Source organism: Mytilus galloprovincialis, chromosome 4, assembly GCF_965363235.1.
Source record: "Mytilus galloprovincialis chromosome 4, xbMytGall1.hap1.1, whole genome shotgun sequence".
Taxonomy (NCBI): Eukaryota; Metazoa; Mollusca; class Bivalvia; order Mytilida; family Mytilidae; genus Mytilus; species Mytilus galloprovincialis.
In genome coordinates this window covers 19449227-19475931 of record NC_134841.1, presented here as the reverse complement: position 1 = coordinate 19475931, position 26705 = coordinate 19449227, and the positions used below count along the sequence as shown (strand labels likewise).

The window sequence follows — 26705 nt, the reverse complement described above, 5'->3', positions numbered from 1 at the left end:
TGAGCCTCATCTTCGACAGTATTGGAAGAACATTTATTACATATTCTGTTAATTCGGGGAATACCCTGATATCTACCTAATTCTATTTGCAATCTATGAGAAGATACACGTAATTTAGTAAAACTTCTTCTAAGTTCAAAATTCTTGATCAATGTTAGATATTTTTCAAAACCAAAATTTGTTTTATATAAAAGGTAGGTTTTCAGTTTACTGTCTGAAAATTTATCTATTTGTTTTTTCCAACAGCTAATAAACAATATTGATAGCTTGGTTTGTATATATTTCTTAAATTTGTATAAGGATTCACAAAATGGAGCATTAACGGCATTTGTATAGTCAATACCAAGTATTTTAAAAACAACATTTATTGAACCATACCATGATGTTATATTCATGTGATGTAGTGTCTTTGATTGTGTATATGCCTCTTTTAATAGAGGAAAATTATTACCTAAATTCTCTAATCTATACCAGTACAATAACATTCCTTTTATAATATTAAAATATATTGGAAATCTTCCAAGTTCAGATAACACTGCAGCATTTGTTATGTAATGCTAAAATTAAAAGAAAAAAATTGTTTTCAACTTGTCGCCAAAAAAATAGATTGTTTTTCACCAAAGGCGAAAAAAAAAGTTTGTCCAGGAAAAAAATCCATAGCCCCCCCCCCAGAAAATCAAATGGTTGCTGCCTAACATACTAGCACCTCACATATCACAAAATGTTAAATCAACACAACTATACAATGCACATTGTATGTTTGATTGCAAAATATGTAAACCAACTCTTAAAAAAAAAAGTTACATTTTCCATCTACTTTTATATTAGTTTTCATAAATAATGAGTACTTTTTTCAGGAACAAAGAAAAATGATTTGAACTTATTTTGCATCTATTAAAAGTCATTTCCATATCACAAACTTCTCAGATTCATTGACAAAATCAGTGAATGATGATGGAAGTTTTTAACGACCTTGACTGGCTATTTTAAACAGATTTACAGTGAATTTGTAGATACAAATCTTAAATACCTTTAACTGCCAAATAAGTCACGCTTGGACAGGTTGTGATACAAAAACCTCAACTATTTCAAACAAAACAAAGTGTATATTGTACAAAAAAATCATTTAAAACCAGTAAGATAATTTAGAAAATATGATGATTGCAAATGACCTAAGTTTTGATAAATATCAACTGTATCACACATAAAGCAAAAGCTTTCAAAAGATAGTCAAAAGAGAACCGGAAAATATTTCTTTGCATACAAGCTATGTAAGTAATAACAAGCATACAAAAGATTTTAAAATCACATTTACAATGCATAGTTATATAGTTAAAACAAAAGGTCATAGAAAATCAAAATCATGAATGTCAAACAAGCAATAAAATCATTACATTCTAATTTGGATGATCATGTTGTAAATGTATAAAAGTTTAATTTCTTTAATTGCCGTATATACCTAAAAGCATCTAACAGAAGAGATTACTGATAAATTATAACACTTATATTTTCTTTACCTTGCTCTATATTTATTCAAATGTGTTTTTCTTCATATCTTCTGAATTTATCTATACATTGATTTAAAAGATTTCAATGTTTATTAAGTATGTTCTTCATGCAACATGTTAAAGTACATGAACTGCTAAAATAATATCCTTTTTGAAGATAAAATTTGTTTATAAAAAAATTTAACATTAACATAACAAATTTTTACTTGTATTTAAGGGAAAAAACTTTGTTTAGCAAGCTTAGGTAGCACTAGTTCAATGATAATTTTTGGCAACACATGGAAATATTTTTTCACATAGATAATGAGAAACAAAATAATGAACATTTAGTGTAAGATAACAAAAACAAATTAGGATTACACCCAATACTGATTATCACGTAAAACAGGATTTGTGGTTCTACAGTGCTGTAGAATTTCAGGATCCATTAAAGAAGACCATTCAAACAGTTCAGTACTTGTATCTGATTTAACACTATATCCAGACATTCTACTCGCACTTTCATTGTCGTCTGCTAATAACGTCACTTTACATTGTGGCACTTTTGAACCAACTTCTGATTTTCCATCAGCATGTGTTATGAGTCTATACTCATCATTTCTGCCTCTCGGTGGCGGTAAATTATAGTAATTCTGATGATCATCAAAAAATAATGCCTCATCATCATCAGAACAGGGAGTCACTTCCTGTTGAGGTTCAATATGAACATGAGGCTGGTCTAATGTCAGAGGGCCAGAAATTGAGGGCCTTAGTCTTTTTTCATTTGAAGGTGGGACATATTCTCGGTGGTGACGTCTTCTCCAAATGAAATATATCACTAACAAAACTATAATGAGTAAAATGAACAATGGAATAAGAATTGCTAAAACAATTACAAAATCACTTCTCACTTCAGGTTCTATAACCTCTCGTCCTTTTGGATTTACATCTGTACTATTACCATCAAGTATTCTTGGAGTTGTATAGCCTTCTGGAGGTGCTAGTTTTATACTAAATCTACCGGCAGCTGGTTGTACACTGTCAGCTGACAACATATACCCAAAACTATCCCATAATCCTTCTTGGTATGGAATGTTATCAACAGAATAAAACACATTACCTTGTACAATATCGTCATGAGAAAAATAGGCAATGTCATCATAATGAGTTTCCAAATCAGTATTTCGTTTCACCCTTTTTGGACCTAATATTCTCCCATGTATTGGCTTTTGAATGATTTTAAACTGAGGCATATGTCCAGTAATGTTTGCAAGTTTTCCTGCATCTAAGTACTTAGTAGTTATAGCGACTTTTTCACCTATTCTGGCTGTAAATGGGTTTGTAACAATCAGTGGTTCTACACCAATATTTATTTTTCTACTATGAATCACAGCTATAGGGACTATTCCTGGATAAAACACATCCACAATAAAGAAATCTACGTAAGAACTCAGATCATGTTGTTTGTAGTATACTATCTCCTCATCTATATCAGTTTGTTTAAAAGACAAGATCACAGACTTGCCAGAATAAATAGCTCCATAACGGGGTGGCGAAGTGATATTAAAGTACACATTATTCTTGAGACCATTAGTTTTTACAGCTACGTTTTGACTTGTTATATCTACAATGTTATCTGACTGCATGAGCTGTATGTGTTGTTCGTTTATAAGTTCTATAGACACTGGAATGACAGTAATATAACACGACCTGCTGATGGCGGGGAACGTCCCATCAGATACACGGAAATGAAAAGTTGTCGATGGACTTTTACCATCATGTTGGAATTGTATTTTACCCTCATTTATATCCTTTTGAGAAAATCTATTTATCAGCTGACGAGGATTATCGTTGAAAGCTATAATTCCATTTTTCGGTAAGATTGTGAGTTCATAAATAATTTGATCTGAGGGAGTATCTAAATCTTCAGTTTTTAAGTCATCACTTGTAATGTCAACCTTGAGTCCTTGAACAACATATAAACGTGGATTGGTAGTTATAAGTCGGAATAATTCATCATTTACAGGTGTTACTTTGACGGTAAAATTCAACGAGGCACTACTAGGAAGTTTACCACCATCCAAAAGTTCTAACTTAACCATAAAATTATCCTCAATGGTTTCTGAATCATCATGTTTGTATTTAACTTGTCGCCTATTGATATTATCCTGTGTAAAAGACTGACCAAGCATCAATTCATTTCCATGTAACAAGATATTGCCATGCTTTGGTATGGCAGCCAAAATAAATGAAACATCAACACGCTGTCTATCTATAGTATGTAGTCTCTGAATGTAATCAGTCACATCAACATGATCTCTAGTAAGAATTACCTCCCCTCCTTCTTTAACAGATAACTTTCCTTTTTCATTAAAACTGGCACTGCCTCTACTATCTATGTTCGTGTATGAAATATCTATCTGAAATCTTTGATCTCGGACTGGTGAGGCATATAAGGATGAAACTTCAAAAGTAAATACATCTTTTTCATCCCATTCAGTATCAAATGATGTGTGTTCATAAAAGATAAGTCCATTTTCTATGTCATTTTGTTTGAATGACTGTAGTTCTAGTGGTCGTTGATTATATCGAGTGATAATTCTCCCCTTTTTTGGTTTTGCCATTACATTGTATATGATTGGATGAGTTTTCCCAGGATCATTTGTTTTGGCGTATAAATGACTGATAGTAATGGCTTGAGTTCTCCCGGGATAAACCTTCAGTTGTACATTTCTAACCAGTGTGACAAACAAAGATTTCGCAGTCACATAAAACTTGTGTAAGCGACCATCACTGTTGACACCATCAGAAACATGGAAGCTGAATTCCCCATTATCTGCCCCTGAAAATACACAATATGAAATGATGGGTCAATACAATTTCTTAAGGTGTCCAATACCAATTAATTATAGAAGGTGTTATAAAAGATTAAGATGGTATATATGATTGCCAATGAAACATCTCTCCATCAGGGACCAATTGACATAGAAGCTTACAACTATCTGACTATAGGCCAACTAAGTAAATCAACTACCTTCAACAATGAGCAAAACCCATATACTGGTACATATTTGGTCAAATGTGTTTTGTAGTAAAGTCATGAGAGTTGTGTCCCTTTATATAATAATGCTGCATTTGTATTTGAAATGTGATGTTATCTGTCTCTTTGGAATACACATGCCACATTTGCTTGAGGAGTTGAGTGCAACAAAAAGACATCTACTGCCATGGCATGTTTATACAGGGTTAATCGCCCTATATGTGCTATCATTATAGTCCATTCAATTTGTCTTGTTTTGTCACAAACTACATATTGTTAAGGGTTTTTCAAAAAAATTTTTTTAGTAATTTTTAAAAATAATTTTCAAGTTCAAGGTCAGAGCTGATTATTGACCTTTGACCATTAAAATTATATGTTCCATATAAATCATTATTGAAGAGACAACTTCTTTATCACTTTAATACTGTCATCAAGTTATAATCAATTCAATATGCTTTTGTTGAAAACTCCCTTCTTTTGTCCCTCAAAGTATCTCTCAAAACAGGCATGCAGGTTTCTTGGATACAAAAATCTTTTAATATGTTCTATCCTCCTGAGAAAACTATCTGATGTGCAGATATGCATTAAAGGAAATGATTGGAGCTATCAGATTTATCTCTTTGTTACTGAGTTAGATTTCCTTCCTTTCCTCATCAATCACTGATAAAAACTTTAGCATTGTTAAGTGAATGCTAAGTTTTTTTCTGTTTGTAGTGCTAATTGTAACCATCTTTTATCAGGTATCATTTTAACAACATTGGTGCATGCCTACTTGCTATTATACTTTTTCTGTAGTAGACTATTGTGTTGGTTTTTTTCTATTCATAGCTATAGACACAATACTTAGCATGTTACAATGTGTGAGAAATGTCTGTTACATTATCAGATTTATAGAACACCTATTTATGGGTGATCCTTTATTAAATAATCATCTATCACATCACATCTGTGACACACCTGGTCATAAGGTTAAATATGGATATCATAATTCTAAAATTCATATAAGATTTCACCAGATGTGAAAATTGACAATATATAAATAAATTTGCTTTCAAGTACTGAATGTGTACCTAATCTGTTGAGATTTATGACTTTTACACACAAGTATTGTTATAAATAAGGAATAAATAGATACAGCTGTAAATTATATAGTTTCTTACAAAAGGGCTACATGTGCATCTTTCTATGTCTTGTTTATGTTCAGATAGCAGAACAGTACAGAACTAGTACTATATAATAATAGCATGCAGTCATATGTACTTGTACATGTATGAGGGGGGGGGGGGGTCGGAGGGGTCCTGATCCCGAAATCCGGGGCTCAAAAGCATGAAATCCTGAGGTCCCAAATTTAAAAGAAATTATATCCCGACATCCGAAATTTGAAAAAGAAATCCTGGAGCCAGAAGGGGTCAATTCTGAGCTTAAATACACCTGATCCAGACGTCTCGAAAAAGGTCCTGCCACCCCTCATGTATGATAAACAGTCATTTTAAATCAGGCCATGGGTTATAACCTTTTACTTGTCTAACATTTTTGAGTACTATACAGTATGAGTTTTGCTAATTGTTGACAATTTACAGCTTTCAAGAATATAGACAAAACATAAATATTGGTAAAAATGATGGATGCAGGGGTAAAAACTTCAGCAAGACGTTTATTCACCATTTCAATCAAATTGACTTTTTCATACATGTAGGTCTTGTAAGATCTTGTCTTTTTCATAGTTCTTGTAAGATCACGTAATACTGGTGTTTTTTTTACCAAATACATATTCAAATTCTATCCACTTAAAATAACTTTTAAGTTATAAATTGACAAAAAAGCAAAAATTGGTTAAAATCCTCCTTTATCATCTTATGGGCAATAACAAACTCAGACAAAAGACATATTAAACCCAACTTAATGTTAAATGATTGCTCCCATATATGTATTCACCACCCTCCCCATATGGACCCATAAGTAAAAATAAAGAGATCAATGTATGAAATAATAAAACCCAAAATATTGACCTAATCATTTGCTAATCATGAGGTCTAAAAACATATTTTATCAAATTTAACCTGAAATGGACTTTTATAATAGCAATAACTTTTTTACATTTTTCTATGATGTTATCACATATAAATAAAAGGACGTAAGTGAAAAAGTTTAATCAATGACAAAATTTCTGGTTATATAGTCAAGACAATAGTTAATATACAAGTTTGTATATATATATATACATGTATATTAGAACTACATATATTGATTCTGTTCACTGTACATGTTTTACCCTTTAACAGTTTCAGAGAAAAGTCAGACCTTTTATCATTGTCATGAATATTTTAAACCTAAGTAAATGTCAGATTGTAGAGAATTGATTGCTGCTATATATACATTCTAATCCTTACTAAGAATGAATAATGTTTTAATTAGAGACATAAAAATTAAATCATCCCTAAGACTAACTATATATGGAAGGAGGAAAAATCCAATGACATCAACACATTTAATTATTTTTAGTGCCAAACAAATTATGCCCTTCTAATTTGTATATTAGTACTGATTTTAGTCATCTTACCAAACTATTTCATAGTACATGCAGGGGCAGATCCAGACATTTATAAAAGGGTGGTGGTTTCCTAACCCAGCATAAAGGGGGGTTCCAACTATGTCCCCATTCAAATGCATTGATCATCAGAAAAAAAGGGGAACCCCCAGAACCCTCCCCATGGATCCGACACTGGCATGTACTATTGTATTTGTAGAAAAAAATGTTTTATAAATGAATTTGAAGTTTCTCTCAAGTTAAAATCTTATTCTTACTGTCTAAGTCATACACTTACCCTGATGAACAAAGGTCACTTGTCCAGCATTGACCAGTGCTTGTGTGAAGGATGCTATACCTCTGAAGGTGTTGTTAAGAAATGCCACATGACCATTTGTAGGCTGAGTTATTGTGTATCTAATGTTTTCAGGTGGTGAATCAGGATCTGACGATTTCAAGTTATCATTTGTAATTAATGTCATAGATCCCCGCCAAATTTCTAGTTTCTTATTGACAACAACTGATGGAGGTTTATCATTGATAGATTTGATAGCTACGTGCATCACTGTCTGCCTACTCTCCTTCTTTCTATTGTCAACAGCAGCTTTCAGAATAAAATTGTCATTTGACATTTCACTATTGTCATGAACATAAAATATTTCTCCATTCTGAATAGATTCTGATGTAAATGAAGCCAGCGGTGCTCCTAGATTTCTTATGGATTCAATCTGTCCATTCCCTGGTTGACGTAAAATTTCGTAGTCAACTAATTTACTGTTATAATACCGATTTTTTAATTTCAGATGTGATGGAGATAAAGGGACTCTGCCTCCTTCTCTTACAGTTAAATTTTTAGAATCAATTTCAAGAAATGAAGGAAGAATTTCCATGACAAACTGTAAATTTCGCAAACTCTTAAAACCATTTGAAACATCAAAAGTAAAGAAATCATCCAGGGGACCAGATTGTGTGTGACGGAACTTTAAATTGTTGTTGTTAATATCTTCCTGTGTGAAACGATTCACAATGTTTTCTCTGTGTCCATTCAATAGCAAGCGGCCATGCTGAGGCTGGCTTTTAACGGTGTATGTAATACCAGAGGGAAGTGTATCTGGATGAGATACTTCTAAATAAGCCTTTGTAATCTGCACTTCTTGTAATTCCTGTACTTCTATAAGGTTATTGTTTATGATTCTTGGTGGATGGTTATGACTCTCTGTTATGATGCGAATCGGGAATGTTCCTTGTACCTGAGCATTTTGTGACATTACTATGAATTGAAATGCATCTTCAAACCCATTCCTTCCATTATGCTTGTAACTGACTCTTTGACTTAAAACATCCTGGTAGTTAAATTCTGCAACATCCCTATGATTCTTTTCTACTTTTCCATAACGTGGTTCCTCAATCAGAACAAATTTAAGTTCATGCGGTTGACAATCTATATTTGTTTCTACACTCAAGTTCAAAGAAGAGATAAATTCAAATTTTCCACTATTTACAATAATTCCTGTCTTATTGACTATCTTAATGTAAGGATTTGATGCTTGAATCTCGAACAAACTTGTAGTTACGAACTGCCCATCTGAGACGTGCATTACTGCTCGTCCAATCAAAACAGATCCTTTGGTTCGGAAAGAAATATCACCATCAGCTATGTTTTCCTGTGTAAACCTATAAACAGCTGTCTTATTATCGGTGAATATGAATTCACCATTTGATACACCATGATGAGAGTACACTAAATTCATAGCATTAAAGTCTATGTCTGGATCTCCGAATGCTAAATCATCTAATGTCAACACGTGATCACTATTTGTTACAACATGAAAAACTTTATCAACCAATCGTATAGGATAATGATCATTTCTCATTGTTATTTGGATCTGGAATGTTCCATGATACTCATGCTCTTTCACTGTTGGTTTGTTTGTGCTCTGAATTATTGGCACAGCAATAAAACTAAACGAGTCTGTAGCACTCTCAGAATCATCATTCTGATAAATAATTTTAAAAGTTCGAATATCTTCATTAGTAAATTTTGAAATGTTTCGTTCAAGTATACCCATGGATCTAGGATGAACAGTTAACAGGATTCCATGTTTTGGAAAATCAATGACGGTATATTCAAATTCTCTATATTCACTTGTTTCAAGGTACAAGTCATCTTTCTCAATTGCTTTTTGTTCACCCTCAAAAACATTTGTCAATGGACTGTTAATGAATTTAATATCTGTTTGTTCTGGTAAGATTTGAAATCTCAATCTGAATAGTTTTGATTGAGCTTCAGAAACTTGTATTCTTAAGTCTATAAAGTCAGTAAGTGTGTCAAACACTTTCCTATCAAGTTTGAACACAATCAGTCCATCATTAATATCTTTTTGAGTAAATATATCACCTTTAGCTAGAAAGTCTGATCCTTTTAACTTATTTCCTAAATTTTCATTGGTTGATACACGATACAAGTGACCTAGAGCTGGAGGTCGTGAAATCTGAAATTGGATATCGACTGGTGGCTGTTCAAGGTTATTTGTCCCAGCTTCTAGTTTGTCTTTTGTCAAAAGGAAATATCCCTTTGAGCCATCAGCTTTGACAGAGTTTGGAGTATTAACTGTTATTGAGAGTGGAATTATATCAACTGGAATAGTACTTTGACGAAGTTTATCTTTCAAGCATGTGACTATGAATGAGAATTGGTCCATACGTCCTCTGTATGATATGTTGGTATGTTTATAACGAATTTCACTATCGTCAATATTTTGTTGATTAAAATGAGTAACTTTGGTCCAACTTTTATCAGACTGTAAAAGTTCTAAATTTCCCAAAAATGGTTGTGCTGTTATTTGATAGGTTACATTTAACTTCTGTAACGGTACATTAGTTCTGGTATTAAGATTTGCATTAGTTAAAACTATATAGCTACTAGCTGCCACCTTGATACGTGATGCAAACAACAAAGCAACATAAAGTTCAACAGGTTGAAAGGTCAAAATTACAGAATTAGTTTTATCCCCTCTATCATTGGCCATGACATCACATCTTGTTGTTCTTCTAGTCTTGTCAACAAACTGGATGATTCCATTTTGAACTTCTTCTTGAGTAAATGCATTAATTTTTAAACCTGGGCTGTTTTTTCGCTGAAAATAATTTCTATTATTTTGTATATCACAAGATGTTGTGTAAACTATATCTTTAAAGTCACTGTCTGGGTCAACAACTGATAAAATTTCAGCATTTATGTCAAATGCTGAAAATTTAGCCATTTTAATAAAACCATTCCCTGAAGTGCTTATGATAGAGGGATCATTTACGGGTGTTACAATAATCGGCAGAACAAAAGCATATTTTTGAGTAAGTTTCTCTGGAATAACCTTATCCTCATTGCCAATAATTAACATTTCAATGCTAACGCTATCACTAAATTCCTCCTCGCCATTGTGAGTATATGACACTTTTCCCCCAATCAAGTCCAATAGTGTAAAAACATCGCTATTCCTTCTTCTCCCTAAATCAATTCTAAAGGAACCAAATTTAGGCTTTTCAAGAACATAAAATTGAATGGCTGATTCTCTTATATTGTATTTTCTATAATTAAACTGAATGTCAATGTTACTTGTTGTTATAACAGTTTCGTCTCCTTCCTTTGCCGATAGTGGGGTTACAAATATAACAGAGTCACCTTGATCATTATTTGTATGCTTTCTTTCAGGTGTTTCTTCCAGAACTATTGAACAGTCACCTGACATACAGACACATTCATAGCCTTTTTTAGTTTCTTCACATTGGTAATCTGACTCGCATGGATTTGACATACAAGGGCTTTGAGACATACAACCTACACTGAGGCCAGTACTAGATATTACATCTGGAAAGCCAAATGCCTCTTTATTAATCACAATATTTCTTACACATCCTTGAAATGAGGTTGGAGACGTAAATAATTTTGAATCTTTAACACTTGTTTGTTGTATTTGATCTACACCTCCTATAAACAGATCACTTGTCAGTCTAAAACTCCTACTATCTCCTGAATTATATCTTGATTGTTGCCTTTCCACATCTACTCCAAAAACAAATCTGTCATCATAGAAAACTATTTCAAGAAGATGCCATTTTCCATCACTTATTGAAACTTCTGAATTTAAACTTAATGCTGTGCCACCCCGATTTACATCCAACTCTAATTTCTCATTTAAAATTTTGATGGCAATTAAGTGAGTGTTTTCCTCTTTTTTTGCAGAACTCAACAATAGAAGAGCATTTTTCTGTAAAGTTTTAAATTCCAAAGTTATAGAACCTGTTGATCTAAAGTCCAAACGAGGAAAAGATGCATAAGATATGCTTGTAGAAAAGCTAATTTCATCAGACTTTTTTGCTCCAAATTCCTCCTCACAGTTCCATGAAATGTGATTTGTACTCTCCCCTGGTAATTTAAGCGCCAAATTCAGAATATTGTACTGATTATATAAAACGTTTTGCAAGCATCCTCTAAAATTTTGATAACTATTTCCAAAAATCTTTGAAATGTCTGATGGTGTCCCTCCTAAATAGATGCCATTTTGAATATTAAGCTTTGTTAGTGAACCTGTCCTGTCTGTTTTAATGATTTCATCATCATCTATTATTAGATTAAATGACAAAGCTTTTTGTTGAAATTTAACTCGATGCCAATTTCCGTCATTCAGCTGGATGTTTTTTTCTGAAGCTAGTAAGATGACCCCAGATCCAAGATCAAGTTCCACTTGCAATTTTCCTCTTTTGATGATAACAGATAAGTAGTCTGTCGTTCCAGATGCCAAAAACAAAAGTCCATTAGGAAGAGAAGTTCTAAATCTCAGCTGAAGTTGAGTTGTGTCTGAGTCATCTTGGAAAGGAAGACTGATGTAGCTGTCACCATAAAAGGAAGCTAAAATGATAAAAACAAAACATATAATTCAAACATCAAAATATATGCATCACAAAGAAACATAAAAGGAATTCAAGCTGAAATGATAATATCACACATAAAATTCAAATATGCAACATAATGTCAGATGATTGAGAAACATAAAAGGAGGCTAAAATGATAAATTCACACATATAATTCAAATATCAAATTATATGCAACATAAAGAAACAAACTAAAAATGGGCATGAGAACGCACAAATGTGTACTTCCTTTCACCATCATTTTTTTAAAGATTTATACCAAAAATTAATGTTGTGTTTATGCTATAGGATATCCCAACAATTCATTTGAAGTAAAAAGTTTGTTGGTATACAATGCCTATATGTATCAAAGATTCTGTGAAAGTTTCATCGAATTAAGTCAGTGGTTAAGAGATAAAGCATGTAAAGGGTGTCCATAGAATTTTTTTTTAATATATACATGTTCTAAGAAAAAGCTCTATATATAATTCAAAAAGATATAACCAAGCATAAGATATTAGGTCATGTATGGTTTTGGTATGAAATGTAGTTTCCAAGATTATAATGTACAATATAAATAATGTGCTTTCTTTTCAATAACCAGTTCAAAATTCCAGCTAAGATCTGTAAAGTTAACAGAAAACAATGTACAAAATGTAAGTAAACCATCTTTATAAAATGACAAATTACAAATGACATGTGTATGCAAAATGTTTGGATTCTACAGAATTAAGGACTAACTAATCTTCCCTATTGATTTCCATCCATTTAATACAGAAATGGTGCTAATAAGATTGTCAGGGGATCTTCTGTATAACATTCAACAGTAGTGCTTATATTATTTATATAACATTGATTCTGGCAGGGCATCAAACTATTTACATCTGAAAACAATTCACACACGATAATTTATACTTTTATCATTTCACAAACTATCTTTTTATCTAAGTACCTCTACTTTGTAAAATGTTCTCAGCATGTAAGCCTACCACATAGATTGGTGAGGTAGAATATGTAATTAATCAAGGTAGAACCAGGTGAAACAGAAACAGATGTTAGTATAACCTCTCATACTCATAATGTCAGTCTCAGCTACTTACTACAACTTCTGTAACAGTTGTTTAATCAAATAATGTCATCAGTGTTTACATAGATGTGTTATGATTAATAAGCAGTTTAAATTTTGGCAATTAAACCAGAATAAGACAAGATAGTACAGGGATTCATATTGCCAAACAGAAGCAATGATAAGATATCATCTTGATGACAATTAAGATTTCATTCTGAATCCAGAACTACAAAACTTCTGAAAAACTAGATATCATTGAGATGGGAGCCATCTCTGTGGGCCCCGCTGTGAATAATGTGCATTAAAAAATTGTATCTTTACCATAGGACATGGGTTTGTCAACTGAAATCAAAGTTTTTGACCTTGACCTTTGACCTAGGAAGTTGTAAATAAATTATGACACACCCTTTGGTGTTGGTTTATAAACATGTCAAGTATAAACTTTGAAATGATAACGGTTCTCAAGATATAGAGCGGACACGATCTTTACCATAGGACATGGGGTTGTCAACTGAAACCAAAGTTTTTGACCTTGACCTTTGACCTAGGAAGTTGCACATAAATTATGACACACCCTTTGGTGTTGGTTTATATACATGTCAAGTATAAACTTTGAAATGATAACGGTTCTCAAGATATAGAGCGGACACAATCTTTACCATAGGACATGGGGTTGTCAACTGAAACCAAAGTTTTTGACCTTGAACTTTGCCCTAGGCAGTCGTTCATAAATTATGACACACCCTCTGGTGTTGGTTCATATACATGTCAAGTATAAACTTTGAAATCATAACGGTTCTCAAGATATAGAGCGGACACGATCTTCACCACAGGACACAGGGTTGTCAACTGAAACCAAAGTTTTTGACCTTGACCTTTGACCTAGGAAGTTTTACATACATCATGACACACCCTCTGGTGTTGGTTAAAATGGATGTCAAGTATAAACTTTGAAATCATAACGGTTTTTAAGATATAGAGCGGACACAAAGTTAAAGTGTTACGGACGGACGGACAGACGGACGGACAGACGGACGGACGGACAGACGGACAGACGGACGGACGGACAGACTGATCACTATAGGGCGACCCGCCTTAGTCGGCGGGGCCCTAATTACTGTATCTGGGATATTTGAGATAATGAAACTAATTGCACTTTTTAAAGACAAAATTTGAAAATATTTATTTATTACATGTAAGTACTTCTATCAGGTAAATTTATATTGAAAAATACAATTCCTTGCTTCTATGTAAATCATATTTGTCTCATATATTTGGGGCTAATTCCCCCATGATATGAGAAGCTTACATCTTAAATATAACTAATTTTCTTACACTGTAACATATTAACCATTTATCTATAACCAGAAAATTAGAGCTATGATATAGAAGTGCACCTTTTACTATCATGAAATAACCTGGCAAATGTCATACTGCAACAGAATAATAAAACAGGTCTGCAAGGATACACATCAGAATGTTAACAGGTACAAATGTACTTAAGGAACAACAACATGTCACAATGAGATACGTATATGAAACACTCAGCTGTGAATGTCACCAACTAATAAGTTCTACTTAAACTCACCTATTAAAGGAAATTGATGTTCAAAATCAAAATGTAATTATTTCAAATAAATTCAAATCTCACAGACCTCACATATTCAGATGCTTATGAAATATGTAGAATTCTAAATACCATTAGGAAATGGAATCAGAAATACTTTGAACATGTTGAAGAATAAAGAAAATTTAAGGCCTATTATATAATTCTTGTTACTAAAATTAGAAGGACAAAAGTTTAACAGTTTTTTCAAGGTCATTAAATCTTTAGGATTGAAACTAGAGGCTCTCAAGAGCCTGTATCGCTCACCTGACTCTACATGGGTTTTTTGAAATCATATAAAAACAGATAAAATTTGACTACAAAGTAACAACACTTGGCCAGCACCTCATAAGGAAAAGACTATTCATGCTATGTTTGATTTCATTCAATTCCTTGGTTCTCTAGAAGAAGACTTTTGTATGCCTTTCCCATAGTGTCCTATGTTAAACTAAGCCCCCAGTGGCAGCCATCTTGGATTATGGATCGGAGACAAAGTAACAACACTTGGTCAACATCTCATAAGGAACATTCATGCTATGTTTGGTTTCATTCCATTCAGTGGTTCTCTAAAAGAAGTCATTTGTATGAATTTCCCATAGGGTCCTATGTTAAACTAAGTCCCCGGCTGGTGGCCATCTTGGATGATGGATCCGCTACAAAGTAACAACACTTGGTCAGCACCTCATAAGGAACATTCATGTCATGTTTGGTTTCATTCCATTCAGTGGTTCTCTAGAAGAAGTTCAAAATGTAAAAAGTTAACGACGACGACGACGACTGATGACAGACGCCAAGTGATGAGAAAAGCTCACATGGCCCTTTTGGCCAGGTGAGCTAAAAAAAGGGGGGGGGGGGTAGGCAAACATTTAGGTGTAAATTGAAACATTGAAACACATGGATGATAACTCAGAATCTACTGTAATAAACCAAAAGCCACCAACCGTTAACGCAATATGAGAAAAAAGTTCAGCAAGAAAATGCCACAACCAGAGGGGCTCCAGCTAGCATACATGTATATATTTAAAATTTTATTTTAAACAGAAAAGATAAGGCAACATACACATCCAAAGGAGCAAGTTCAGAAAGGCCCAAATATGGCCCTACAATGAATTCAAAATTCTGTCCCAAAAAGGGCTTTAACAGCACTTACTCCTTTTATTTGTATAAAAAATATTAGGTATTTAAACAATTTAGTTCCATATTCTGCACCCCAAGGAGTTATGCTGATTGATTTATATGCTTCCTATGCCCATTGATTTCTGTGCTAAGATTACTGGGATATCAGATGTTTCTTTGATAATATTTCTCATTTAATGATGTAATTCAATGTTCAACAGACAATATGAACACAGGATGTTATATTGATTATACACTAGTATCAATATGAATGATCAATTTTACTTAAGAAACATAACAGCAACTAAAATTAGGAAATTGATCATTCTGAACAATTCTTGTCACTGCAAAATAGATGAAGGACCTCAGATTACTCCCAATGGTTTTGGTTAGAAAAGTTCTATAGCTGTGGTCTTATATAATAATATTGTTACTTATACAACTCAAAAAACAGGAGGCCTATGTTCATGTGAATATAGCAAGGAGCATTACAGTTTGTATACCAGATGTATGATATACACCAATGAGACAGCAACCTATAGATATAAAATGACATCTATATGCCAGTGTAAAGTCTGATACAATACTATATTAAGCTAAAACAAGGTGCTCGGCAGGGCGCAGCTTTATACGACCACAGAGGTCGAACCCTGAACAGTTGGGGCAAGTATGGACACAATATTCAAGCTTGATACAGCTCTGAACTTGGATTGTGATCAAGTTCTTGACATAATTAGTTTCTGACACAAAACAAATCTATTATGCAATATTGTGCAATTAAAGATTTCTTCAAACTTTTTAAAAATTTGGAATTTGAGAAATTTGGGGGGAAAAAATGAAAACTATTAACCCCCCCTTTTTTTTTGCAATTAGTCAAAAACCTGACATTTCTTTATACTTATTTTACAAGTAGTGTAAGGGAGGTAAATCTGAACATACCAACATTGTATGTTAACTGTTTTTGAATTACCTCCCTTACACTGCTTTTAAATTGTCTTAACTGTCCATTGACCAGAAAAACCAATTTTGGATTGATATCATTGTCTTGTATGCTGGAAATGATTTTAGGGAGTTTCAAAACTTTTAGAAAAACCATTTTCCACTTTTTTGCCCCTAATTCCATAACATTTAGATCAAAAACCCCCAAAGTCATAACTAACCATCCCTTCATGGCATGGAAACTTGTTGTATAATTTCAGAGATTCATACACTTAAAGTCATTGTTTGAAAACTGCAAAAATGCTTATTTTGGACCCCCTTTTTGGCCCCTTAATTCCTAAACTATTGGGACCATAACCCCCAAAATCAATCCCAACCTTTCTTTAGTGGTATCAAACCTTCTGGTAAAAATTTATATAGATCAATTCACTAAATCTAAAGTTATTGTCCAGAAAAACCTATTTCCCCCCTTTTTTGCACCAGATTCTCCTTTTTTAGCCCCTTATTCCAAGACATTTTGAGCCATAACCCCCAATTCATTACTAACAATCCCTTCATGGTATGCACACTTGTGGTATAATTTCAGAGAGATTCATACGCTTAAACACAAGTTATTGTTTGAAAACTACAAAAATGCTTATTTTGGGCCCATTTTTGGCCCCTAATTCCTTAACTATTGTGACCCTAACCCTCCCCCCCCCCCCCCAAATCAATCCAAGCCTTTCTTTAGTGGTATTGAACCTTCTGGTAAAAATTTATATAGATCCATTCACAAAATCAAACATTTTTTAACTGTCGTATAAAAAAATGTGAAATGATTTGAAAAAAACTACCAAACATCAACCCTTAACACTGAAATGACTTAACATTGAGCCTACCTGGTACTCATGACCAGAAACATATATTATTCCAAATAATTATTTCTGTTAAGAATTGAATTCTATTGCACATATGTAACTTTAGATATAGGGCTATTTTTTATGAGAGATATCTTATGTCAATAATATTTTCAAAACAAAGGAGACATAGAGCTGTTTGTTAAATTTTTTTTTTGTAAACAGTTTTGATGATCTCTGGGATGGTAATTATTTAGCAGGAAGTTATAAACAATCATATTTAAGGGAAGCAAGTAGAAAGTTTAATGATAAGTTTATGTAATATGTCATCAAAACATATATAGTGTCAAAATTCAGCAACCATAAAAACTACATGATCCTGACATAGAAAGGCATAAGCTATCAAAATGATGCCAACTATATGCATAAGTATAAAGATTTATTTAAAGTGGGGTATACATATAACAAGACAACATAAGCTCTGTAAAGCTTTTATCCAACTAGCTATAGGCTTACAGGCAAAACATCATTTGATGTCTTACAATATGAAAGAATGGACTGTTGCATGTTACCATTCTTTCAAGCTAGCTAGGGATCATAAATTAAACACTCAATGTCAAAATAAATGTCAAAATAAGAAACAAATATCATGACAAACTGGACCAATTTATGACCATTGTTGTAAGTCTTTGTATGTCTGTGTTATTTTTCAGAGGAAGTGGACAAGTGGTCTGTCTAGCTGTGCAGTATTTTGGGCGATTCTAATAGTTTTTATGAATGATAATTCATTACTGGAAAATGGGAATTGATCAAGTTTGAACACCAATTACCTCTTAAAACAAAAGTTTTTTAACATGTACAATGTAGTTATCTTAATTTATTAAACTATGATAACCTGAAGCTTGAAAACAACTTTATCACACCTTTGGAAATTACATTTAAATTAAATATTGCTAAATAATAAAATATACAACAATAAATAAAATGTAATCATAACCAGCATTGTCTGTGCCAAGATCAAAATAATTTCAATCTAAAGATTACTCTAACAAAGGAACAGATTTTCTTTCATTCCAAACATCTAATTAAAGGGAATTAATGAACAAAAGATGATCTGCCTGACTAATAATATAATTTCTGGCTGTTTTATTATAATTTCTGTCAGATGTTTGGCAAATTATTTGGCTAGACACCTTGCAGAGAGTCTTGTTTGACCAAACTTAAAGACCCCTGGGATTATGCATTATACATGCAAGCAGTGCACTCACAATTAACAATGTGGTCAAACTGATATGCTTCTTTACAATCTTACATGTACATATGTTCCTACAGTACAGTTGCATGAGATGTTCTCTGGCTATTTAAATTTAAATTTTTAAGTTTTACAGGGTTGCAAATCACAGCAGTTACACTGTTTCCTAGTATACGTAAGATCTATCAACTAAAAGAAACCACCTTATCTGTATACAGATTGTAGACAATATAATTAAAAGAATGTGCAATAGGGCACATGGAATCCTTTGCCTCCCCTGCAATTGCTGCTGTCATTTGAAAGGTCAAATGTTGATGCTTAAAACTAAGTATATTGATCAGTAAAATGCAGGTAAAATTCAGTTTTTTTTTTCATTTTGAATAAACTTATATCCAAGTTTCAAAACATTCCATTAAGGTTTGAAAAATGTGTGGATGTCTAAAAAATGTTTTCTTAAACCATTTGTAAATGTTTATTGAAAAAATAAACAATGAATCTGTGGGTCACATATATAATGCCCTGACTTCCATATATAACTTTATAAAGGGACATTACTCAAGTTTTGTAAAAGCCACTCTTAGTCTATCTAAATTTGTACTTAATCTGAGTTTTGTGGTAATAAGCATTGTTTATAAGTTTAATAACATTGAGTAGAAGCAAACTTTAGTTAGAGAAAAGTTAAAACAAAAATCAGAGAGCAGATTGCTCTGAGGGATACGATTGCCATTGTTTTCATTGACACATGTATACATGTAGCTGGATAATATTATTTTCACAACTAATTCAACTGCACATGTTAAATGTAATTCACGTAATCTGAATAGTTACAAAATATATAGCCAATCCTGGTTAAAAATGTATGAACAATGTACTTAAGCCTAGTGTGTTTTATTTTTGTACTATTAATTCCAAGTTTACTTTCCACAGCAGTCACTGAGACTCGGAGTGAGAGAAGTATTTCACTTCGTATCTTAGCACCTATTTTCCTACATTAATTTTAGGATGAACACCATTCCTAACTCTTTAAATATTGAATTTCCTTTGGGTCAGTGATCATGACTCCTTTCCGTACACATTCCTCGGTTTAAATTGCGATCATTTTTCGACAGAACGAGTTAATTTTTCTCAACGTGTTGTTTTGATTCAGAATTCACGGAAGTGACTTCCAGAAGGGAGAAAACTCGAAACGATAATATGGAAGACTCCATTTCGCCTGAAGGGGTGTTGAAAGTAAACCTTTACGATGTGGACTACATTTATTTTAATTTAGATGAAGCATATGATTTAAAATTATACAACAAAAATAACCCTCAATAGCAGACATACATAGAAAGGATCCCATGAAGTATAAATTAATCAATTGAGTGGGGAATCCAGAGCAACCATTTAACCTAGTACCCCTTGAAGTCAAGAAAACAATATGCATGCGCATAATTACCTAAAAAAAACCTGCAGTAAGAACATATATTAAACCTAAATGATTCTCTTTTTTTTCTATGGAAATACAATATCAAATATCAATTTAATAACGGTGACATATAGTAAAACTCCACTTCAGTTCTTATATGACAGAAATAGATTTATTGGAATTCAGAGAACTCTTGCATTCTTATCACAACTGGGGAATCCCCTCTGACGTGTTTCTAAATTTATAAAAAAACTAAATATAAATACTGCTTAATTCTGATTTTCCGTGTTGTTAAAAACACGCATATAAGTCAAGGGAAATATCAAACATGAAGATTAGGAAAAGAACATTATAGGAAAGTTGTTTAAGTTCAATCCCTTTGTTTGTTTTTACTTTTTAAACCAAGACAATCATAAGAATCTGAGATGGTCCTTAATGTTTAGAATAAAATGGTTGATGTGAGGGCATTGTCCTGAGCCTCTGGTATAAGTCTACGGATTGCTTGAAAGCAATCGTATCCCAAAAATCAGCATTTTTTTCATTTGTAAACTAAAAGGGCATAACTCTAGAACAGTGAAAGTGATGCCAGTGCCACCAAAATTCTTGATCTGTATTTTGTGGTAATAGGCATTGTGTATAAGTTTCATATCATTTAGTTGAGGCAAACTAAAGTCAGAGAACTGAAACCAATTTTTGGACGTAACCTTAATAGAAAGTCTACTTATAAGGAAAATATGGAAACAAAAAAAAATACATTTCAAAATTTGGATTTGTTATTTTGTATACCTCTTTACTCATAATGATAATCAAGAGTTTTTTTCAGAAGTTTCATAAAATTCCATGATGGTACATTGCAACATTGCAAAGATATGTATGTCTTACAAAAAAAATTGTAATCACACATTGAAGCTAAATGTTGACAATGCCAACAGAATGTAGGATTTATAAGTCTCACTTCCACAAAATATGTTTAAAGTTCTATACATTTAGGTTTTCATTCTATTTTTGTTTTCAAACATTGTCTCAGAGCGTTTTAGTTGAATGAAATCTATATATTTCAGTGATCTTGCAAGTCATATTTTTTGTTGACACAGCAACTTTTATGATATTTGTATAGGTTTAAATTGATACCTGTACCTTTGTCAGGTGATAAATCTTTATACAATGTTAAAAGTTAAATGATGCTAATTTACTACATAATTGTCTGAATCAAAACATGTGCCAAGTTCTTTTACAATTTAATGCCAAATTTTAGTGAAATGCTACATGAAATAAAAACACAAAAACCTTGCAGAACATTTGTTTCTTTGAAGTTATCTGCCAAACTGAGCAATTTTAACAACCGAACCATAACATGATAAAAACCACCCATCAAATATCATGAATAATTCTGACATATTGTTTTTCAGGTGAAGAATTTACATAAACCTGTATACAAAACAAGTTAATAATCTATGACAAACAGACTTGGATAACTATTCTCATGCTAATTACTGAAGGTGCAGAATGCTACTAAGGAATAGAAAGAATCTCTGCATAATGTTTTTGCTAGATCTACAAAAAAATGTATGAAATAATTAACAAATCCCTTGGCATTAGCTACCCTTGTGAAAGAACTTTAAAAAAAAATTATACATATATATATAAGATCAAAATAATAACCAACATTCTAAACAAAATTAAATACATCTTGAATTAATTTTGAACAGGGTGTAATTAAAAGCCTTGAAAATGTGAAAATGTAATGCAATAAAATTGAGAATGGAAATGGGGAATGTGCCAAAGAGACAACAACCCGACCATAGAAAAAAACAACAGCAGAAGGTCACCAACACTGGTCTTCAATGTAGCGAGAAATTCCCGCACCCGGAGGCGTCCTTCAACTGGCCCCTAAACAAATATATACTAGTTCAGTGATAATGAACGCCATACTAATTTCCATATGCATCTATGCATTATTTAAGCATCAAATTTTAAAGAAATCTATAAAAATGGAAGCTTCTTGACACCCATGGCCCCACAGTGGTATTAAAATCTATTCCCTTTACTAGTATATAATCTGATATAATCCCAGCATCCCCATTATCACCATAATCTATCATTAATTATCTACAGGAAGTATCAGAGATGACAGATAGCCTACAGATAAAGTAATGGTTATTTCCTAAATGTCTTCTTATCCTGCTGTCATGTAAAATAAAACTTTAAGTATCACATGTGGATTAGACCTGTATAAAAGTTCATCAGTTATCATTAGAATTCAAAACATGTTTTTTGCCTTGATTAATAAAACTACTTTAGGCCTTTCAAAAACAAGATTTTTAATAAAATTTTACATAACCATGATAAAAAGACAAATGAGGACATATATATTTATTATAAATGAGACTCCAGATGTTACTGCACTTTTTTCATAGTACAAATGTATAACTAGTGTAAAATGCTAAACAAAAATGTGTACTAGGGACTGCAGATGCCCCACTCTCACTACATTTTCAATGTTCAGTGGACCTAAATTGGGGTCAAATCTCTTATCTAAAGATCATATCATAGGGAACATGTGTACTAAGTTTCAAGTTGATTGGACTTCAACTTCATCAAAATCTACCTTGACTAAAGACTTTAACATGAATTCGAAGCAGGTCAGATAGACAAACCAAATGAATGGATGAACAAACAGATAGCCACACATACATGTATGACACCAGAAAAAACCTAGGGCATAAATTTTTTTTATATTCTATTCAAATTCCTTAAATTTAGATCACTAAGAACCATTCCAAACTTTTATTGTGAACTTGTTCTCGTCCTGAATATGCATGAAATATTTGCCACTGGATGTTAAGCAACCAACAATCAATCAATCAATCATTCCAAACAATGTACATGTACAGTACACTATATAAATGTACCTTGTACTGTATTTTTTCACAAGTTTTGAAAAGTTACAAGCTACTATACATGTTTACATGTACAATGTATGTTGTGTACAAATTGTAATGTTGTAACATTGGTGCAAGAAGGTTTGTCTCAAAAACTTAAAACTTGTACAAAAACCCTGTACAAATTATAATTTGTACAAACTTACATCTTGTACACAACATATATAATATATATGTGTATCATTTAATTAGTTCTGTTGGATTTAGACCATGCAGACCCCACACAAGTACAAAAATGTATGTGTAGATGCAGTTCACGAACCAACAATAAAATGGATAGAATTATAAGTTTATTCCTTTATGAACAAAATATGTATTTTTCTTAACGTATATTTAATGTACATTTGAATATATCATACTTGAAATTAATTGTTATCCAGTTGATATTTTTGACATTGTTAGCTAGTTTATCATTATTCATCACCATTTTTTCAGTGTATGACCCTCTTACAAATGGTTCCGAGAACTTCTTATGTACAAATCTTACAATGGATATCAACATATATTTTGTACTTTCATGTTGCAGAGTGATTTAGGGAGTAAGGCACCTGGTTCAGATGCACACAAGATAACAAACTAATGAAATTTATCAATAAAATAATCAACAGTCTTCATATACATGATATATGTCATATTGAAATCTACTTGAAATCTTTAATAATGAACTTTACAGTTCCCACCTACATGTACATTAATTACAGCACACAAAGATGGGCATGCCCTTTTTTATATCCACCAATACATGTACATTTTGTAACTGCTACACTGGGAGCTGCCATTTTGGAACATTCAAATACACAATAAAAGATGGATTGGGTTCTATTTTGAAGGGTTCCAACTTCCTTTATCACTAAATTTTCAAATAGTCACAGAATTATGTAGAGATTTTGTCAATTGTCAATCCAAACTAAGTTAACAGATACATGGATTGATATTCATTTGCATAAGGTGGATTTCAATCAGATGGAGCTCACATTATACTGCAGTAATTACGTATAAACATACATATGAGAAGAACAAAAATTTGCTTTCACAATTTGCAGATTTCACATTGTTGTGGTGATATATTTGTATTTGGAGTAGTCTTGTATAGCATGGTTTGAAGAAGTATAAACATTTAAACATTAACAAAATGAACAATATACCCTCATTATATGTTCAAGTATTTCAATTTACAAAAAAATGTACCAAATGTACTATGTAGATGTATGCCAAAAAAGTAAATTGAAATAATACATAAAATATTGTTACTCTGTCAGAGATATCCAAACCTTTTCAAAGGGTCCATGTTTGGAGATTTGCCCTACAACAGGTCAAAATTGTTACCATATATTTACCCTTTGGGGTGATAATGGCAAAAATATCAAATTTAAAATATTTTATCTAGAAACTTGAATTTCATGAAAATGGGAGCTGGTCGAGATTATAATTTAATTATTTTTAAAAATAAAAATCAGAAAAAGCTGAATTATCTTAGTTCAAATACCAGGCTGTTGTGACATTTTCCAACAAAACAAGACCTGCGATGTCATTGAGAAAGCAAAACAGCAATGGTCTTAAGCTTCCATCTATCTACAAGTACATGTACATGTACAAAAAATGTAACCCAATGTAGCCCCAAGGGTGACTGGGAACTAAAAATGTGGTTACTTTGGCCATCTAACAGGCAGTAAAATCCTTGCCAAAGTTAGTCTTCAGTTTGGCAGTCCAGCATGTGTGAGCTGGAGTAGACAGCCAGATCAGTTCAGAATGGGGATGATAAATATGATGCCTCGTGTTGAGAGTGCATAACTCTCAGGATGTGAACACAAGTCACAACCGTTGCAACAAACGCTAAAATTGTCCTGTTGCAAGACAAAATGTCTTCTCCTATCCAATATACCCTCATCATCCAGGGGCAGTCTACCTATTCAGGCTTTTGCACACATTTCTTGTTATTTTTTTTTCTCGTTCTGAACATGCCTGAAATATGTGCCACTGGACATTGATTAAATAAAATATATATACATATTTATATTTTGAATTTATAAAACTAAGGATTTTTTCTATTTTACAGGTACATTACATTGAAGAAATCATAAAAAAAAATATGTTATATTTGTTGTCGATGTTGACCAGTGCAAAATGAATGAAACTTACCTGTATTCACAACAACTGGACCTACGCTGGAAAACCAAACCAGAACAAACAGACTTGGTTGGAAATCCATTTTAATTCAAATATATTCATAAATCATTATTCCTAATTGCATTTTAATGCACAAAAGATTTTTATGTGCAAAATCCATTTCTAATGTTTTTATTGAAGTCTCGCATATTCTCGCACTTTGTTGTATGGGTATGGCTACAATGTTTACCACGGACCTGACCTCGGATTTATAAAAATCGTGTTATGTAAATAAAATATTTTGAAACGAAAGTAGTTTCTAAAGGTACAGTAACAGTCAACGTCAGAAATTTTCTGCTCTTCTCATATAGTTTTTGAATTAAATAAAACCATTTGAGCATTTTTATAAAAATTAAATAGGTGACATCAAAGTTAGTCAAGATGGCATGGCATGGCCGCTGACAAAGAAGTACTTTGCAAAAATGAAGTAAATAGTGATAACGTTCAGAAATATAAAAATACATGTTGTGATAAAATAACACATTTTGTATGGATTTGACAGAGAAAAGGGTAAAATAATGATTGATTTTTAAAATAAAATGTGAGAAGATAGCTTTTATAAAATGCTTTCAGAGTATCATAAGGAAAGGTTTGGTCATGTTACTTTTTAATGCATTAACAAATAAACATAAAAATCTTCTGAGTTTTCTCTCCTTAATTCGAATGTTTTTTTTTTTTGTTTTTTTGTTTGTTTTTTTTTTTTTTTTTTTGGCCCGGGGTAGGTGGTCGGTGGGGGGATGAAATCATGCAAACCAGGGACTTTCTATAGTTTTTATAGAAAGTCCCTGTGCAAACTGAATAATCTACTTTTGTAAAGATGTGAATAATAATAATTGCATATAATGGTCACAGTAAATTCTTCTTTTCAATTAACATTGTATCAGTAAGATGCATCCTGTATCGAAATTTGCTGCCCTATTCTAATTGAAATTCCATGTGTTTTGCTGTACATCATTGTTACTATCAAAGATGACAGAGACACCTATACTTGTCTCTGATAAAATTACCTATATACCTCAGTATAAAACCTGTTATGTATAAGGACATTATTATATATAGATAAGATCAGATAAGGTATAGCTGTTGTTTTAAATGAGAGAACGGTGCCTGTGCATATGATGCATCAATGATAAAATCATATTAATACTATGTATATGTTTTTGGAGATATATAAGATACAGCATTCAGGAAAAGATTAATAAGAAAACTGTCACATATGATGGAACCAGAGACATCTCTGATGGAACGAATGCTATTTTTAAAATCAAGTGCCGTCAACTTTTTTAAACGAGAATTTAAAAGGGGTCTGTGCTTTTTAAAGAGGGGTTAATTACAGAATCTGCTAAGAAATGGAAAAAAATGGTCGATTTTATCCCGAAACATATATTTTTTTCAGATCAATAGGCTAG

At 32.4% G+C, this 26705-nt stretch overlaps 1 protein-coding gene across 1 annotated transcript; it reads right to left on the bottom strand.

Annotated features, from left to right (window-relative positions):
• Positions 1–553: 553 nt before the first annotated feature.
• Positions 554–25466, bottom strand: LOC143071560 (chondroitin sulfate proteoglycan 4-like). The gene is made up of 3 exons (XM_076245933.1): positions 25270–25466; positions 7353–11960; positions 554–4329 (listed from the first exon to the last, which is right to left on the bottom strand). The coding sequence occupies exons 1-3, from the start codon at positions 25337–25339 to the stop codon at positions 1865–1867; spliced, it is 7143 nt and encodes a 2380-aa protein (XP_076102048.1). The 5' UTR covers positions 25340–25466; the 3' UTR covers positions 554–1864.
• Between the last annotated feature and the right edge of the window lie 1239 nt (positions 25467–26705).